Source organism: Geotrypetes seraphini, chromosome 3 (assembly GCF_902459505.1).
Source record: "Geotrypetes seraphini chromosome 3, aGeoSer1.1, whole genome shotgun sequence".
In the NCBI taxonomy this organism is placed as follows: Eukaryota; Metazoa; Chordata; class Amphibia; order Gymnophiona; family Dermophiidae; genus Geotrypetes; species Geotrypetes seraphini.
Genome location: NC_047086.1, coordinates 115,535,144 through 115,554,589, shown reverse-complemented (window position 1 = coordinate 115,554,589; position 19,446 = coordinate 115,535,144). Strand labels below are relative to the sequence as shown.

Sequence of the window (19,446 nt, the reverse complement as noted above, 5' to 3'; positions counted from 1 at the left end):
AACATAGATATAGATGTAGCTAGGTGGTGTCATAAAAAGGAACAAAATCAAAAATTAAAGTAATAAGAATGATAGATAAAAGCTTTTGAACATCAGCATGTTCGTGGCACATTTGATGCCCTACTCCAATTTAAAAAGTTAATTAATTGTGATAGGGTCTGAGCCTACCAGCCTGGCAAAGGCCGTCCCCTCATCACATGCACATAGTCCAGCTTTATGGAGTGCCAATAGGGAAGCAGCAGTATTCCCTATGCAAACAGCTTCAGAGTCATAATCATTTTCCAAACACAAAAAATGGTTTATTTCTTTACACTTAGGGCTAGATGCACTAAAATCAGTTGGTAATACCAACTGGATCGCTGTTGGCCGATTGTGGCTAAACAATCGAAGCACTACCAAGTTTGCATGCAAATGATATGGGCTACTAAATCAGTATGCTCCATTCAACCTCAACAGTGTCTGATTCACTCACCTGCTGGCTGTTTTAACACTAGGGGCTCCTTTTATCAAGGTGCGGTATGCAGTTAACACGTGGAATACCTCATGTTTAACTGCCTGCCGTGCTAGTAGCTAACGCCTCCATTGATGAGGCGTTAGTTTTTTGGCTTGTCACGGGGATTAGCACGTGATGAAATGTCCGACGCACTAACAGCTCGTAGCGCACCTTGATAAAAGGAGCCCTAAGGGTTCCTTTTACTAAGGTGCACTAGCGTTTTTGGCGCATGCTAACCATGCGCTAAATGAAAAATACTAATGCAAGCTTTATGGAGGCGATAGCGTTTAGCGCGTGCAGTATTGTAGCGTGCACTAAAACTGCTAGCGCACCTTAGTAAAAGGAGCACTAAGGTGCAGCTGTTAATCTATTGAATCTCAAAACTGGCCTTAGTTAAAATGAGTTGCTGGCAGGAAGAAAGGAGGGAGGGAGGGAGAACAAGAGCCAGAGAAGCAGCCAGGCCAATGCACAAGTTGAGGATCTTGCTGGGATCTGGAGAAAACCAGGATTGGTGATTCAGACCTTATTGTAACTGAGAGAGCAATCTGGGAAGAACAGAGATGGAGTAGAGGAGCCAGCAGAATAAAGGGCATAAGTTTTGATTAAGTGATTTTATAAAATTCTGCACCTTTGAGTAAAAAAGATTTTCTCTATTGCATCTTCAATAAATTATTACTAAAAGGTGATGGTTATATTGTATTATGAGGTCAAATGAAGTTGGTAGAATTTTTCAGATTTCTAAAACTTTTTGTAAATTTTTTTTTTTTTTGCAGAATTTCCCCAAGACTAATGGTGAAACTTAGCCTGTTTATAAAAAATATAGGCGTGCAACAGCAGGGAAAAATAAGTATGATGTAAGATCACAATGGAAACGCAAGACTGGATGGTTCTAATTAGCCATGAATACTGTAAACATTCAGGCCAATTTGTTTGCTATTTTATATATAAAACTTAAAGAAATTTTAACATACAAAGACAAGACATCTACATAGGTTACAAAAGGCTTGACCTCCCAACCAAGACCACCTGTTATAAGATTACTCTCTATCAGCAGTATTTTAGAAAGGATTTTCAGCTCGGAAATTAGACGTCCAATTTGGGATATTACATTAATATTTACAGACTGCTAATATGCCTCAGAAGGCATTAAAAATGATTTACAATTTAGAAGAGCCTGGCTATGTCCAGGATTTACATTATTTCATTAGAGTTCATGACATAGAAATCTTGGTTTGATTTTGTTAAGTGTATGATTATGGTATATGGTTTGGAGATAAGAATGGTCATATCTGGGGTTGTAATCTTGACATTACGGGTTCTGATATGAGTGTTAATTGTTCTTATATGAGTGTTAATTTCCTGATCATCTATCGAGATGGGAGAGGTGGTTTCTGCTTTGTTTGGTTTCTGTTGGTCATGGCCTGTTGTTTGTGGGGGAGGTGGGGGGAAAATATTTACAAAATAGACAGGTTTTCAGGCCTTTACAAAAGTTTTGATAGGAGGGGTATTCCTTAGTTATGCTGGTAAAAGATACCACTATTTTACTGCCAGTTATGGAAAGATTGTAGAGAGAATAGTTTTATATTTGATTCCTCTAGGATTTGGGAACTTTATTCTCATATGCTTGCTGATCAAGTTACATTTGTCTTTGGTTGGTATCTCTATTAAATTCAACATGTAGTCTGGTGTTTTGCCATTATATTCTATGGACGATGTGTTTGTTAGAAATCCTTCTAGCCAAGGGTACACTTTATCGCTTATCCCTAGAAAGTTTAGTATCACTAATAGGAGTTGATGGTCTACCACATCAAATGCATTAGTTAAGTTGAACTGTAGTAGAAGGACTTGTTGTCCCATGTTCTAGTCTTGGATGTCAGGGCACCGAGCAGTGTTTCAGTGCTATAGTGTTTTCTGCAAACCAATTGTATGATATCTAATAGTTTATAGCGTTCCAGGTACTTTGTGATTTGATTTGATTTGTTACCATACCTTCTAATAGATTGATGAAGTGGGATTGAAACTACTGGTCTGTAATTCTTGACATCGTTCATTTCTCCATTTTGATCTTTTGGGATGGGTGTTAGAATGATTTTTCCTAGGTGCTTGGGGAATATTCCTTTTTTTTAGCGAGTTGTTCAGCCGGTCTAATAGATAGTTGCATATTTTTGATGGATTTTTGTGTAGGAAAATGGGGCACAGATCTAATGAGCATTGAGATTTGGCGTATTTGAGTAGAAATCATAACTTTTTCTGTGATTTTGTGCTGTTTCCTAGTACTTCTACGTAATTTGCTGCATTTCCTTTGTTAGTGTCAGTTCTGATGTGGTCTATATTTGCTTTGAAAAAGGTTGCCAGTTCAGCTACTCAAGTTCAAATTCAATTTATTTGATATACCACAAATATAAAACCGAGGTTAAAATCTCAGCGGTTAACAATTTAAAAAAAGGGAGTGGTGGGATGCATGCAAACAAGTAAACGATATACCAACTGGAGAGACATGTCTTGAAACATCAGGAAAGGGAAGAAGGGTGAGCTACATTTGAGCAGTAGCATAGGAACGGGATAAGAACATATAAGGAAAGGGTAAAAATATAACAATTTTTGGTTGCTGCCTGTGCTTATTGAGTTATAAGTGGAATGACAGAGAAAAGTAGTAGTATGCCTGAAGTTGTATCTTAAGTCTCAAGAATAGTGCTAACTTGCAGCATTAGATTGATTAGGAAGTTATTGAAGTTCATCCAAATTCATCCAAATATCTTAACCCCTCTTCACCTACCTCCAGATAATTCACCTACCTACAGATAATTCTTCCCCAATTAACCCACCTAAACACCTTCCAAGCAAACAGACCCCTAAAATAGATGGTAATCTTACCTACCCTAACTGTATTCTATTTGTCTATATCACACAGTTCGGCACTGTCATTTTACTATCCAACCCCTAAGTTCCCCTAGGATTCTATCCAGCTATCTCTCCTCTGTTAAAAAAAAAAAAAAAAAAAATTGTATCTTCACTGGAAAATGTCCAGTCAAATCTTTTGTAATCCGCCTTGAACTGCAAGGTATAGGCGGAATAGAAATCCGTAATGTAATGTAATGTAATGATCTTTGGCTTCTATCTAGTATTTTAGGAACACATTATGTTCTCTGATATTTGCTAATAATAATAATAATTTTATTTTTGTATACCGCCATACCCAGGGAGTTCTAGGTGGTTCACAACAGATAGATGAATTACATACAGTGAGGTTGAAATTGAAGAACATAACAAAGCAATCATAGAGTCAAACTAGTTTACATTTACAATTTAGGTGAAGGAAGGACTATATACAGAGCATTTACAGTGTATACGGCAAGAGAATACAATTGAATTTAAGAGAAGGGAACAAAGCATATTAGTTGAGTGGAGGGAGCAACCATCTTAGAAGGGTGGGGAGGGAAGAGGTGGAAAAAGTTAAGGAAGAGGTGGGAAGCGTTGAGTAGGGGATAGGGAGCGTTAAGGATTTGGTCTGTTGCAAAGAAGAGTTTTGATCTGTTTTCTAAAGTGGAGATAAGAAACGTTAAGGAGGAAGTGGGGAGCATTAAGGATTTGGTCTGTTGAAAAGTAGAGTTTTGATCTGTTTTCTAAAGTGGAGATATGAAGAGGCGTCAAGAATAATTGGGGCGAGCCATGAGTTTAGTTTGGCCGCTTGAAAAGAGAAGGTTCGTTCGAGGAATCTTTTGACACGATTTCAATGAGGGAAAAGCGAACAGAGTGCCATTCTATCAAGAGATAGGAAGAAGGGAGATAGAGGTTGGGGAGAAACAGGACTGGAATATTACTCAATGCATATGGTGACCATTATTATGCACATTGTTGGAAACACAAATAATTTCAATAAAGAAGATAAAAGTCCTTGAAGGGGGAGTGGTCAAGATGGTAGTTTGTTAGCAGTCAGGGTTAGTGCTACATCTTGCCGTTACCAAGATTCTTTGGTTGGCAAATTTGTTCTTTTTTGTCTTTCTTCAATATAATGCCTCATACTAAATGTAAGGGCATTGTCCGGTTGAATCCCTTGTCAACTGGACAATCAACGATAGATCGTTAATTGGAGTTGAGTCTCCCACATTAGTTTTGGAGGAAGGAGCTTCAAAAGCTTTGGAATTGGATATATTGTTATCTCCTCTAATCACCCGACCTCCACCGTATCCGGTGGTAGTGTCCGACGAGAGCAGCAGGATGTGGCCCAGAAGGGGTTGCTAAACCCAAGCGGAGAGGGAGCACAAGCAGACCAAGTCGCCATGTTTTTGAACACCCAAGGAGCTGGGACACTGGAAAATATATGGAAGGTTCTTCAAAGATTCAAAACTGCAGTGAATTTTCTGCTATTGTGAGTAAAATTGACAGTTTATCAACTAGTATGGAAGCTATTAAAACTGAAACTTTCAACAGATTTGACTAGATAAATCAAGAGGTAACTTCTTTACAAAATTTATCAGTGAACTTTATGAAAGATAAAATGTTTCTTCAAAGGATAATCGAACAGCTTGAGAATTTCAAAAGGAGACTGAATCTTAGAATGTTAAATTTTCCTAAATCTACAGGAATTACACCTGGAGATATGTTTACAAATACTTAACTGAAATATTAGGTTTCATTGTTGAATCTCTACCTCCTATAAATCTGAGTACTATATATTATTTACCAGTTAAACAGAAACCAGAAGACTCCTCACAAGTAAGTAATGCACAAGCCATGGATTTAAATAATTTATCTGATTTCCTTGAGAATTCATTAGTAGAAATTGAGTCTCATTTGTTTTTGAGCAAGACTTGAATGCTGTTATGTGTATCTATTTTCATTCTCTACAAACTTTGTTTTACGGGCAAAGAGTTTGAGTTTTCCCTGATGTGCCGGAGACAACTCAAGAATGTAGGAAATTGTGTTTGAATATGAAACAAGAGGTAAAAAATCTAGGAGCCACTAATCTCTTGAGTTACCCTTGTAAATGTCTGGTTAGATATGCAGGGATAAAATACATCTTTTTTGCTCCTGATCAGCTTCGAGATTTTATAGATACTAAGAGAGAAATTGAGAAGTTTTTAAACTAGGAAGAAGGGGAAAACCGACAGTTGACCAAGAGTCGATGGTTCGGGAACCGGTATACCCAGAGGATACCGTGCAGGAAGATAGCGGAAAAGACTCACCGGATCATAGGCAAGACAGAAATCCTGACGGATCAAAAGGGACACAAGAGGGAAGGAAATGCAAGAAAGTAACAGGCCACAAACTCAAGTGTATGTACACGAACGCAAGGAGCCTAAGGAATAAGATGGGGGAATTGGAAGCTATGGCACAAAAAGATAACCTTGACATCATCGGCATCATGGAAACATGGTGGAACCAGCAAAACGTCTGGGACACTGTGCTACTGGGATACAAGCTATACCGCAGAGACAGAGTAGGTCAAAAAGGTGGGGGTATTGTCCTATATGTCAAAGAGGGAATTGCCGGAAACAATAAATAAGGTAGAGTCTCTATGGGTCAAAATTCCGGAAACAAATGGAATGGAAAAAAAGATCAGCATCTACTACCGTCCCCCAGGGCAGTCCGAAGAAATTAATGGAGAAATGACGGACGAGATTAAACGCAACTGCAAGGGAGGCAAAGTTATCTTGGGTGATATCATGAGTAACTTCAATTATCCGGGGATAGACTGGAACTTAGGCACCTCTGGCTGCAGTAGGGAGACCAAGTTCCTGGATGCTGTAGGCGATTGCTTCCTGAAACAACCTGTCAAAGAAAATACGAGAGGAAATACAATTCTGGATTTAATTCTAAATGGACTACGAGGACCAGCACAAGGTGTAGAAGAAGAAGGGATGCTGGGAAGCAATGATCACAATATGATCCGCTTAAACCTGGACACTGGAGCAAAACATCGATCTAGAACGACGGCCACGACACTGAACTTCCAAAAAGGGAATTACAAAGGGCTGAGACTCATGGTGGGGAAGAAGATTAAGAAGAGGATAAGCACTGTGAAATCATTAGAGCAAGCATGGTCCCTTTTTAAGGCCACAGTCATTGAGGCGCAAAATCTATATATACCGTGTATCAACAAGGGATCCAAGAGGAAAAAGAACAAGGATCCGGCGTGGCTCACTGTAGCAGTGAAGGAAGTGATCAGAGACAAGAAGACTTTGTTTAAGAAATGGAAAAGGTCAAAAACGTACGAAAACTGGAAAAAGCACAAACAACATCAAAGCAGGTGCCATAAGGCAGAAAGAGGAGCCAAAAGAGACTATGAGGAAAAAATAGCCAAGGATTCAAAAAACTTCAAGCTGTTCTTTTGCCATATTAAGGGGAAACGACCCGCAAAGGAAGTGGTGGGGCCATTTGATTGAGCATGGAATAAAGGGAGTGCTAAAGGAGGACAAAGCCATCGTCGACAAACTGAACACATTTTTTGCGTCTGTATTTACCGAAGAGGATATACACAACATAATAGAAGCGAAGATGGGAAACTGACAGGGTTGACAGTCAGTCTAGAAGAGGTATGCAGGTAGATTGATAGGCTTAAAAACGATAAATCCCCTGAATCGGATGGCATCCATCCTAGGGTAATCAAGGAACTGAAAGGGGCTATAGTTGAACTGCTTCAACTAATAGCCAATCTGTCGATCAAAAAATCGGGAAGGATTCCGAAAGACTGGAAAGTGGTGAATGTTACGCCGATCTTCAAGAAAGATTTGAGGGGAGATCCGGGAAACTACAGACCAGTGAGTCTGATCTCAGCACCGGGAAAGATGGTAGAGGCGCTGATAAAGGACCGCATCATTGATCACCTTGATGGACACAATCTGATGAGGACCAGCCAGCACGGCTTCAGCAAAGGAAGATCTTGCTTGATGAACTTGCTGCACTTCTTCGAGGGAGTAAACAGGAAGATAGACAAGGGTGACCCGGTCGATATCATATATCTGGATTTTCAGAAGGCGTTCGACAAGGTTCTGCATGAGCAACTACTTTGAAAAATTACGAGCCATGGAATTGAGGGTGAAATACGTGGATTAAAAACTGGCTGGCGGATAGGAAACAGAGAGGGGGGGTGTAAATGGACAATACTCGAACTGGAAAAGCATAACGAGTGGAGTGCCGCAGGGTTCAGTGCTTGGACCTGTGCTCAACATATTTATAAATTTGTACGACGAGTAAGGTGATTAAATTTGCAGATGATACAAAGTTATTCAGAGTAGTGAAGACGCAGGAAGATTGTGAAGACCTGCAATGTGACATAAATACGCTCGAGAAATGGGCCGCGACATAGCAAATAAGGTTTAATGTGGATAAGTGTAAGGTGATGCATGTCGGTAACAAAAATCTTATACACGAATACAGGATGTCGGTGCAGTACTTGGAGAGACCCCCCAGGAAAGAGACTTGGGAGTACTGATCAACAAGTCAATGAAGCCATTCGTGCATTACACGGTGGCGGCGAAAAGGGCAAACAGAATGCTAGGAATGATTAATAAGGGGATCACAAACAGATTGGAGAAGGTTATCAAGCTGTTGTACCAGGCCATGGTGCACCCTCACCTGGAATACTGCGTCCAGCACTAATCACCGTACATGAAGGACACAGTACTACTCGAAAGGGTCTAGAGAAGAGCGACTAAAATGGTTAAGGGGCTGGAGGAGTTGCCATACAGTGAGAGATTAGAGAAACTGGGCCTCTTCTCCCTTGAAAAGAGGAGACTGAGAGGGGACATGATTGAAACATTCAAGATAATGAAGGGAATAGACTTAATAGATAAAGGTTGTTCACCCTCTCCAAGGCAGAGAGAACGAGAGGGCACTCTCTAAAGTTAAAAGGGGATAGATTCCGTACAAAGGTAAGGAAGTTCTTCTTCACTCAGAGAGTGGTAGAAAACTGGAACGCTCTTCCGGAGGCTATTATAGGGGAAAACATCCTCCAAGGATTCAAGATAAAGTTAAAACAAGTTCCTGCTGAACCAGAACGTATGCAGGTAGGGCACTGGTCTTTAACCTAAGGGCTCCTGCATGAGCGAACTGCTGGGCACGATGGACCACTGGTCTGACCCAGCAGCAGCAATTCTTATGTTCTTAAGAAGTTAATCCAGAATGTATAGGGTTTGTAATATGATAAGATGATGTTACACGTTAAGCCTAATTGTCTTTATAATATGCAAAGTTTTCTTATTAGAGATCTCCTTATCTATTTTTTCCCTTACCTCTCTCCCCTCATAGAATTGTGGTCTAATGAAGAGTATGGAAATGCTTCATTATATGTTTTTTTCTTGATCTCTGTATTTCTTTAACAAGTGGATGCTTGCAAGTTTATTATTAAAATATAAATAAAATAATAATTAAAAAAAAACCAGATGATAGAAGTTTAAAAAATGAAGAACATAATATGTTGACATAGGGCCTGTTTGAAATTCATGAAGAAATAGATTTTCACTTGCTAGTTACATGTGGAATGGATATTAATTTTTTTAAAAAACCCAGACATCTAAAATAACAACAGGGACAAAAGTTATATGGACATCTATGTAGGAGCATATGAACCTCAATGTTATGAAACAGTAACACAGATGTTCATTTGCAGCTATTTTAAAAACATGGATGTCCATTTTTCTTGAAACTATCACATACTCCAATATCTCTTGTCAGTTTCACTTTCTGGTTTGACATCAACTCTGGGAGTTAAGGAATTGACTTCCCTTAATCTCTCTTAGTGCAGCACTGTTCATTTAGAACCCTTCTCTGTCTCCTAAATGTCCCACATAGCGGGGCTTAATTTAGATATCCATCTTTTTAGACATAGACCTCTATGCCCCTTCTAACATAAGAAACACAAAAAAGAGTGGGGAAGGGACACAGTACATCAGCCTCAAGGACAATCAATTTATTACAAACATATAAATAACTAAAACATATAGAAGAAAGAATGCAAGCCTATCAGAGAGTCTTTTATCCTTTTTTGTACTGGACCCCAACATGGTCCATGTTTCGGCTTAGAAAGCCTTCCTCAGGGGTGTGCTAATGAAATCCAGTAGAAGGCGCCAATATATTTGAAAAGGAATGATCTCAGTTCGAGTGTAAAAGTTTGCAAAAATCAACGTTGTGCCCAGTTTCAAAATGCTGTGAGCAATAGTATCTGCTGAATAGCATCGCCGCTGAAATGAGATAGACATCTTTGCCCCTTCAAAAATAAGCCCACACAGTCTTCAGTTTTGGACATTTATATCCTGGTTTTATAAAATTGGGATTTAGATATCTATGCAATAAAGATTTTTACATGTTGGTTTATGTACAATCTGGTTTATGTACTTCTAAATAAGCACCTACTGTTTATGAATAATATTAAACAAAAATTTCCTTTTAAAAGAACACTACTACTTGAATGTAGCTCACACTTTTTTCAGCTGTAGCTCAAAGCAAGCTACATTCAAGTACATTGGGTATTTAAAAGGATGAAACACTAAAAAATACAGCCATTTCCACTTCTGTCACATCACTATGTTCATTTTTGTACAATAGTAAAGAGAAGCCAAGAAGTACAGTTAGCCAAACAACATTAGCCAATAAACTGCAATGAATTCTGCTACAATTCGGACAGTGCAGTTGAACAAAAACATCACCTAGCTATGAGAAGCTTTTAGATTTCTTGACAGCATAATAAAATCCAAATTTCTAATGTAGCACAAGCCAATTCAAAACTTCTGTTATCCATTGGGGTTTCTTGGCTGGCTCCATGGAGTTCAACAGAGATGCAGTATATTACTGTTACACATACCAAGGCAGAGAAATAACAGGCTTACCATTTTTTATAAAGGTAATGCGGACTAAATCTAATACTACATGTTCATAAATTTGTAAAGACAAAGGGCATGCAATGGGACAAATAATCACCAAGTGCTATAAATAATTTAGAATATAGCTATGATAAAGCAATTTCAAAATTATCATTGCTTTCTTTGCTACTTACTTTATTATTGAGGCTCCCTAGATTACTCCTGGAACAATTGGCTGACTTCAAGTTTTAAAATAATTGCTTAAATTGACATTCTGAAAAGGTTTAGGAAACTGGAAGATGCTGCTAGCCAGCTCCATTCTACTGTGGTCCAAACTGGCACAGACTACCAGCATAAAAAAAAGTACTTTTTTCCTCTGCTGGATGCTCTTTTGAGCCAGAGAAGAATCATACATCCTGAATCTATTTTTTTTAAAGTTTTAACAAAAACAAGGAATGCAAGACGGCAGAGGCTACCTTGTTTTTGGTTCTGTTCAGTTCTTTTGCAAATTTCTATTCATACACAAGAACCTCAGACTACAAAGTGGGGAAGGGGGCAGAGAAGACAGCTATAAAAAGAGAAATAATAGGATATTGTAAGAGTTAAAAAAAAAATAAGAAAATGAGAACCAGCTATGTTTTTACTACCACAATCATCATGCGTTTTTCACCTCAATGTTTCTACCATTTCCATAGAATAGTTTCTGAACAATCCTAATAGGGTCTGCATGTTCTTGTACATTTACATATGTTAAATGGCTTCCATTATACTTATATAAAAGCTCATGTTTCCATATTCAGCATTTTCATTTTTTTTGTGGCCATTTTATAAGTGATTGGTCATACTTTTCAGGCATACACAGAAAGATTTATACATGTGGAACCTCAAACCAGAGCCCTGCAGGCTCTAAAATCCTTTCATGCACATCTTTCTGCCCATACAGCTCCGTGGGTGCTTGAATGTATGTTAATTATATAAAATTTAAATAAAATTTCAGAACTGATCACCCTCAGTATTGAGCAAATTCTGAATGTCTCCAGGGAGGGTTAATTTCTGTTGGATTTAGCACCCCCAATCACTTTCAAACGTCGGCTCTTATGCTTCTGAAATGGACAGAGCGCCTTCCAATTGAATGAGAACACATTCTGCTTCTGTGTTTACACCTACAGGATTGTATACATCAGACTGAATTTTGTCTCATCATATCTACACTATGGAAGCAAGTCTATAAAAGAGGCACCTCAATGTAGTGCATATTCTAAAACAGCATCTGGGTGCTTAGATTCTGTTATGGAATACCAGCATAAACCCACATCAGGAAGAATCACTTATGCTAGGTATAAGGTTGACATATATGAGTGCGCCTAAGTACAACATATGATGCATGTTAACTCTTAGGGCTCCTTTTACTAAGGTGCGCTAGCATTTTTAGCGCGCGCTGAAGATTAGTGCAAGCAAACCCCCGTGTTACACGGAAAATACTACCGCAAGCTCTATGGAGGCATTACCATCTAGCGTGCGTGGCATTTTAGCGCATGCTAAAACCGCTAGCACACCTTAGTAAAAGGAGCCCATATTGTTCTATACCTCCCTTGCAAGAATGCCTTACAGAATAGCATATAGTACGCTTATATGTTTCATATATCTATTATTCAGTGAGTGGTCTTAACATGAGTGTTGCTTGGCCTATTTTACAATGGAGTTCAATTTTCCCACTTTTTAAAATTATTTTCATGAATATTGTACACCACTTTGTCCTGTTTTTCAGAAAAAGCGGTATAGAAAGCATGCCTTGATAACAAAAAGGGAAGTGGTGAGCTCTGTGCTGTCAGCTTTATCTATGGAAATTCAATGCAGGGCCATATTTAGACTCCAGCATTGAATTTCCAAGGTATACAGAGCTGGCAAAAAGTTTCTCACATGTAACAGGTATTCTCTGTAAACATCATTAATCAGACACACAAGTGGGATGATATCATTTAACTTCACAAGTGTTCCCAGAGCTCAGAACTAATGCAAAGTTCCATGCTTGCATGACCATTCCTGTGTGTATATATGTTCCATCAGTTCAGCTCGTTTGGATTCAAATTTGAGTAGACAAGTGGGATATGTACCCAACTAATCTTGCTGCCTAACAATAATACCTGTTACAAGTAAGTAACTTTGCTTTTTCTGTTGACTGGCAAAATTGAATCAATGGGTGACTCCCAAGCTCAAGATTACTCCATGTTTGACAGAATTATCTCTTTACTGAGAAACAACTTACTCAGATGCATATGTGAGAGAAGAGTAGCTCTGAACAGACTGTTCTGTATTGCTTGACCAAAAATGCTCTTTCTGAGGACTATCTCAGGGAATAATAAGAAGTATGACTCAAAGACCAGATAGCTGCTTTTCAGATGCTCTCTAGAGAAGTTTTCCATGTCAGTCCAGGACACCAAACCAATATATGTGGAGTAGTGGTCAAATAATACAATACACAAATGAAATTCCCACTAAATATATAGGTGGTATATCATCAAATCTCAATCAAGTAAAGGGTAGGAAAAGCCTCAGAGGTAGAGCCAGCACAGTATGGAATAACCACATTTGCTCACATTCAATCATCGGCAAAAAAAACCCCTCTCGTTTTAAAGATTGATATAACTAAACAGGTGAAAAAAATATGTCTTCTTTACTTGCTTTAAGTGTGAATTATACCAAAAACTCAATATCAAAATCAATATAAAAACTGGAATACCACCAAAGTCACCAAAGAGGCAGCAAAAATATATCAAACAGTACTTATCTCAGTTATTGAATAAATTTCAGTGCTTCTAATCTTCTGTAATAAAGTAGTTCATTTGTCCAGGATATATAATTCCTTCTTACTGCTCATATCTTAGTAGTCATCTCCACACAAACCCGATGTGGCCAGTGTTTTGTGGTGATCAAAAAGTGCACCGCTGCATCAGGGCAAGTAATGAAGTAGCTCTAAATTGTTCAGAACCATCACATTGCTAATTCTTCCAGGTTTCTAGGATAACCACAATGAATATGCATGAAAGATATTTGCATAGAATGGAAGCAGTGTATGTAAATCAGTCCCATGCATATTCATTACAGATAGCCTAAAAACCTGACTGGCGAGGGGGTACTCCAGGATAGATTTGGGAAACACAGCTGTAGCGCAGTGCTTCTTAATCCAGTCCTTGAAGCACACCTAATCCCATCAGGTTTTGAGGATATATACAATGAATGTGTCTGAGGCAGGATCTGAAAATGGAAAGGTCCAATTGCCAGCATCTTTTTTAAGAATTCTAGAGGCCAACAATTCGGTTTTAGCAGCTCAGTCCAGGCAGACCAAAGGATGCTGCCAGCTTCGGCCATGGTAAAGAATATGTTTAATTTGTCTTTGCGGGCCATTACTCCCTTTCAGCTGTCAGTTCTCCAATTGGGTTTGCCATTTATGGCCAACAGAGGTATATGATCCTTTTGCGATGAGAGAATATTTGAATAAATGCATTCATAAATTAAGGATAAGGGTATTTTTTGCACAACATCAAGAGTTGAGAGGGGGGTTGCAAAGTGCCGTTTTACAAAAATGCAAAGTAAAATTATCTTAGACTTCCCCTGGATAACTGGATCTAGTTATTAAGACCTTTCAATGGCTAATATGGAAAGAGCTAGAGGATCTAGAGAAACAGAGTTTGCCCCAGTACAACAAATAAGTTATGATCAAAGATTGGTGTTGAAATCTCTTCAGGAGGATAAATCTATTTATCTAATGAGGGCAAATAAAGGGGGACTAGGAATAGGGGGACACTCAAAGTTACAGTTAAAATTTTAAAACCAATAGGAGGAAATATTTTTTCACAGAGAGAATAGCTCTGGAATGTATTGTCAGAGACTGTGGTGAAAGCAGTTAATGTAACTGGTTTAAAAAAAAGTTTTGGACAAGTTCCCGGAGGAAAAATCCATAGTCTGCTGTTGAAACAGACATGGGGGAAGCCATTACTTGCCCTGGATCGGTGGCATGGAATGCTACAAGCATTTTGGGTTTTTGCCAGGTACTTGTGACTTGGATTGGCCTCCGTGAAGATGGGATACTGGTCAAGATTGGATTGAATTTATTATTTGACTAGTGTTTAAGCCCGTTACATTAACAGGTGCTAGAGTAGATGTCTGTCTATCTTTTTTTTTTCTTTGTCTCTCTCTCCTTGGATGCTGTCTGTCTGTCATTCTTTCTGTCTGTGTCTCTCCATGGCCTCCTGTCTGCCTTTCTTTCTGTCTCTGTCTCCCTGGCCCCCTGCTTGCCTGTATTTCTCTGTTGTGCCATGCCTGCCTGTCTCTCTGTGACCCCCCTTCCTATGTCCTTAGTGTCCCATCTTATGTCCTTAATGCCCTTAGTGTCTCCTTCCTATGTCCTTAGTGCCCCCAGTGCCTGCTATGTCTTTAGTGTCCTCAGTGTCCCTTCCTATGTCTTTAGTGCCCTCAGTGCCTCCTTCCTTATGTCCCCCTCACTGCCTTCCAGACTTTGTCCCACCCCTACCCACAAAGCTAGCCTGCCTGCCTGCCTCCCTCCCATCCCCCGTACAGTAGAACCTGGCATTTTTCTATCCCTCCCGTCTATCCCCCTGTGCAGTAGAACCCTTGAGCAGCATGTTTCCATCTCCCCCCCGTCACTACTGCCACTGTGTAGCCGACCCCACTGACCCTCCCATCCGACACTCCCACCGCGAGACAACCAACATATCTCTCAACTACAGCAGCGTCCGCAGCACTCTAAATATGCTGCTTCATGGCCTTCTACTGCCCTGACTCCCTCTGCCGCGTCCCTGATGATGTCATCAGGGATGCAGCAGAGGAAATCAGGGCAGTAGAAGGCCGCGAAGCAGCGGAGTGTTGCAGATGCTGCTGGAGCCGGGAGGTTTCTGGTCATCTCACGGTGGGAGGGTCAGATGGGAGGGTCAACAGGGGTTTGGGTGCAGCGGGGAGGGGTGTGCCGGGGGGAGCGATGACGACGAACAGCGGGCCTTACAGTGAGTCAGGGCGGGAGGGGGGAGTCGCCGGCATGTTCCCTGCCGCTGTGTTCCAAAATGGAATACGGCCACAGAACACAAAATGCGGCGGCAGGGAACACGAAACCCTAAGTGCGCATGCGCGCTTAGGGTTTTATTATCTAGGATTTACCGCTACTGACATAAGTATTTAGTGGTGCACAATAAAAATCTTATATTGTAATAGATATTAGAGGAAATACTGCTGTCCCTGAGATTGTAGTCTGGAATATTGCTACTATTTGGGATTCTGACAGTTATTGTGACCTGGATTAACCACAGCTGGAAGCAAGGTACTGGGCTAGATGGACCATCGGTCTGCTCCAGTATGAATGTTCTGCACATTCTCTAAATTTGGTTGGCTCATGCGCTGCAGAATGTTGTCTGAAAGCTGTTTTATTCTTCAGCTTTATGCAGAATCTTTACAATTTCTTCTCTGTTTCAACTCAGTGCTGGGAGATTCCCCTGGGAGATAGTATCTCCAAAATTGCTTGTCGTGATCCTTGACAACTATTAAGTCTGCTTTCCTTTCCAGGCAAAATATCCTTGAATCATTCCAGGATAAGAGTAGGCCATCAATAGGGATATAGACACAATGCAAAGATCTCTATGGCACCAAGAGGGAAGGACAGATTCCAAAAACATAGTAGGCCAATTGTGTCAATTCCAGTGAAGTTCTCACCCCTAGCTGCCAGCCACTTCCTTCTGCCATCTCCAAAGAGACTCACTGCTGTGACAACCTCTGCCTATAATATCAGCCTCACATTCTGAAAGAACAACTGCAATTCAAGCCATTAAGGCTATTCTTATGTTCTCATGATAATAATTCAGAATGTGGAAGATTATGAGCAAGAGGCTTTATACACTAATATTCTGCAGAATAGTGTGCTAGAGGTAATCTTAGCTAGTTTGAACCAGCAACATTTTGGGGAGGAAAGTTAATAGCATGGTGACCAATGGACTTTCCTCATTCACCTCAAGCCCCAACCAATCGGATTTGAGGACCTACTATATAAAGACAAACTGCAGACCTCACAGCATACCCTGAAGAAAGCCACAGCATGATGGCTGAAACATCGGTTCTACCTGACAAGATGCAGCGAGACCCAGAAACCTGCTATAAGCACAAATGCATGATGTTAGCCAATTAGCTGCTTTATGGTTTGCCACAGGACTACCAAGTCTTCTGAAGTCAAATGAGAGAAACAACTATATAGCATTCCTAATGAATTTTGTTTCTTTTCAGGTTGTGAGAGCTCATTTACAGTATGTGAAGATGACTTATGTCATTACAGCAAACAAAACTTGTTCCCTGTCCAGAGTCTAATCAGTAAACCTCCTTTCCAACTCCAAGTGTATGTTGCTTTAATGCAAAATCCTCAGAGGGAAGGCTTCCGGGTCAGCTGTGAAGCCGCATGTAAGAACCAGTGGCTGCAGCTTCGCAAAGAGAAGTGCCACTGGAAGGAGAGAGCCGGCCAGAGGAGGTAAACACTCATGGGAGGCACAAAGGATCTCTGGATCTCTGACAATCTCGGAGAGAGTGAGACTAGAAGGCCTTGAGCATGTGCAGATGCTCAAGGCCCAGCATAAGGAAGACAGCAGATCTTCGGGCACCGGCACCGGCATGTCCTGTGTTTTGGTGCTGGTGCCAGATGGGGGTAAGCCAATATATTTGTGTGGGTGCCTGGGGGATGCCAGATCATGGCGGGGGGGGGGGGGGGCGATGCGAGCGGAGGGGGATGCCGGATCGCGGGGGGGGTGGGGGGGCCTCATAAATCAAGTCAAGCTTGGTTTCTGAGGCGCCGATTTTGAAAATGTTTTGCTCGTCTTGCAAAACACTCACAAACCGGTGCACTCGTAAACCGAGGTTTGACTGGACTTTGTTTTGAGGACTGTTCCTTTAATGTTTTTATAGATTTATATACAAATTTTATAGAGTTACATACAAATTCAACTTAAGAATGGTTTAAAAAATGGAACTCGTTCTTAACCTGGGGACTGCCTGTACCTTGTTACTATTGTGTATGTCACTTTCAAGGTACTGTTACATGTTAGTAATGTAAGATTAATGTCTCATTTGACATACGATTCTCACAGCAGCATGATCGAGACCAGGACAGCTATAGACTGACAGAGGATTATACTGATAGTAAGCCACTAGTGCTCCTTCCTAAACATCTGGTGCACTATGGATTTTGTAGACTAAAATGTATTTCTGATATTTAATATAACTTCAGATCAGTAGAGATGCTGACAAACAGAGAAAGTGTTGCTTGTCTGAACTATCAGAGAAACAGGCCCAGAACAGGGGAGCTAGTGCTGAGATACATATTTGATAATTTAGGCACTATACATTCTCATTTATGTCACACCCACCTTTTTACGTTTTCTTTGTTTAGTTTTGGTGGAGTCTTGTGTGAGGCTGCCATTTCCCAGGGATCCAGGCTGGATTTTTCCTACATGGTGAACTGGAGGTGTTGGTGTAGGAGGTGGTGTGTTTTCAGGAGAGTCAGGATTGGTCTTCACCATGACATGCTGCCCTAAGAGGTTTTGCTATAAAAGACAAATATCAAGAGGAAAGGGATCAAAACAGTCTAAGAAGAATTTAAAAAAAAAAAAAAAAATCAAACAAACAAAAAACTAAAATGCACAATTAATAAGGACTTCATAGAAAACAGAAGGGGGTGGGGGAGCAACAAGAGAACAGCAAGCGTGAGCAACAGCAGCAGCACTGAGGGAGTAATTCTGTAACTCTATAAAGCAGGTGCTAACATTTATGCATCAGCTCTATGGCTGGAGTAGGTAACATACACAATAGATGACAGCAGATAAAGACCTGTACGGTCCCATCCAATTGCCCAACAAGATATATTCATACTATAAGTATAATGTGATACTACATATGCATGCTTGATCTTGATTTGTCCTTGCTATTTTCAGACCTGTATAACAAATCATTTTTGGTGTTTTTTTTTATTTTTATTTCTCTTTAAAAAACCTCCCAGGTATAAAATACTGTTGCCCAATGTGGCCACATTTCATTGGCCAGCTGCCTCAGGGGCAAGAAATACCAATTGTTGATAAATCCAGCTTCCTCCTAAACTAGTCAAACAGCACCTCAGCCTGGGATCATTTGTAGAGGTCTGCTCTTTGTGTTTCTTCCACCTTGGATATCACAGACCGCTTGCCTTGCTGTTTTCACAGCACAGACTAAAGAAGTCTTCCCAGCTATACCCTTGCTCTCCTACTATTCAAGCTGTCATTGAAACCCCACTCCAGACTTTCCAAATCTCTCCAGCCACAAACCGGGCACAGACCATGGAAGTCAGCCCAGCACTGGCTTTGCTTCTCAATGACTGATGTTGCCATCTAATCACCACTAAGCTTGTTTGCTTATGCCTAAGCAAACTACTTTCTGTAGTTGTCGAGAATAGTGACAACTATGGGAGTATGTGTGCCCATAGATCTAAAGGCGAAAAAACAGTGTGACAAGGCGGTGGCTGCTGCCAGAAGGATGCTGGGCTGTATAAAGAGAGGCGTAGAAGGAAGAAGGTGTTGATGGAAGGAAGAAGGAAGAAGGTGTTGATGCCCCTGTACAGGTCATTGGTAAGGCCCCACTTGGAGTATTATGTTCAGTTTTGGAGACCGTATCTAGCGAAGGACGTAAGAAGACTTGAAGCGGTCCAGAGGAGGGCGACGAAAATGATAGGAGGCTTGCACCAGAAGACGTATGAGGAGAGACTCGAAGCCCTGAATATGTATATCCTAGAGGAAAGGAGGGATGGGGGATATGATTCAGATGTTCAAATACTTGAAGGGTATTAATGTAGAACAAAATCTTTTTCAGAAAACGGAAAAAACCAGAGGACATAATTTGAGGTTGAGGGGTGGTAGGTTCAAGAGCAATGTTAGAAAATTCTACTTTACGGAGAGGGTGGTGGATGCCTGGAATGCGCTCCTGAGAGGTGGTGGAGAAGAAAATGGTGACAGAGTTCAAAGAAGCGTGGGATGAACACAGAGGATCTAGAATCAGAAAATAATATTAAATATTGAACTAAGGCCAGTACTGGGCAGACTTGCAAGGTCTGTATATGGCCGTTTGGGGGAGGATGGT

At 40.4% G+C, this 19,446-nt stretch overlaps 1 protein-coding gene across 3 annotated transcripts in view; it reads right to left on the bottom strand.

Moving 5' to 3' along the window:
* The window catches only part of SUPT3H (SPT3 homolog, SAGA and STAGA complex component), an 827,513-nt gene that overhangs the window by 203,174 nt on the left and 604,893 nt on the right, over positions 1-19,446 (bottom strand). For all 3 annotated transcript variants that reach the window (XM_033937114.1, XM_033937116.1, XM_033937115.1), the window contains exon 10: positions 17,709-17,885. In XM_033937114.1, the coding sequence (XP_033793005.1) occupies positions 17,709-17,885 (177 nt within the window). The remainder of the gene's footprint in view (positions 1-17,708; positions 17,886-19,446) is intronic.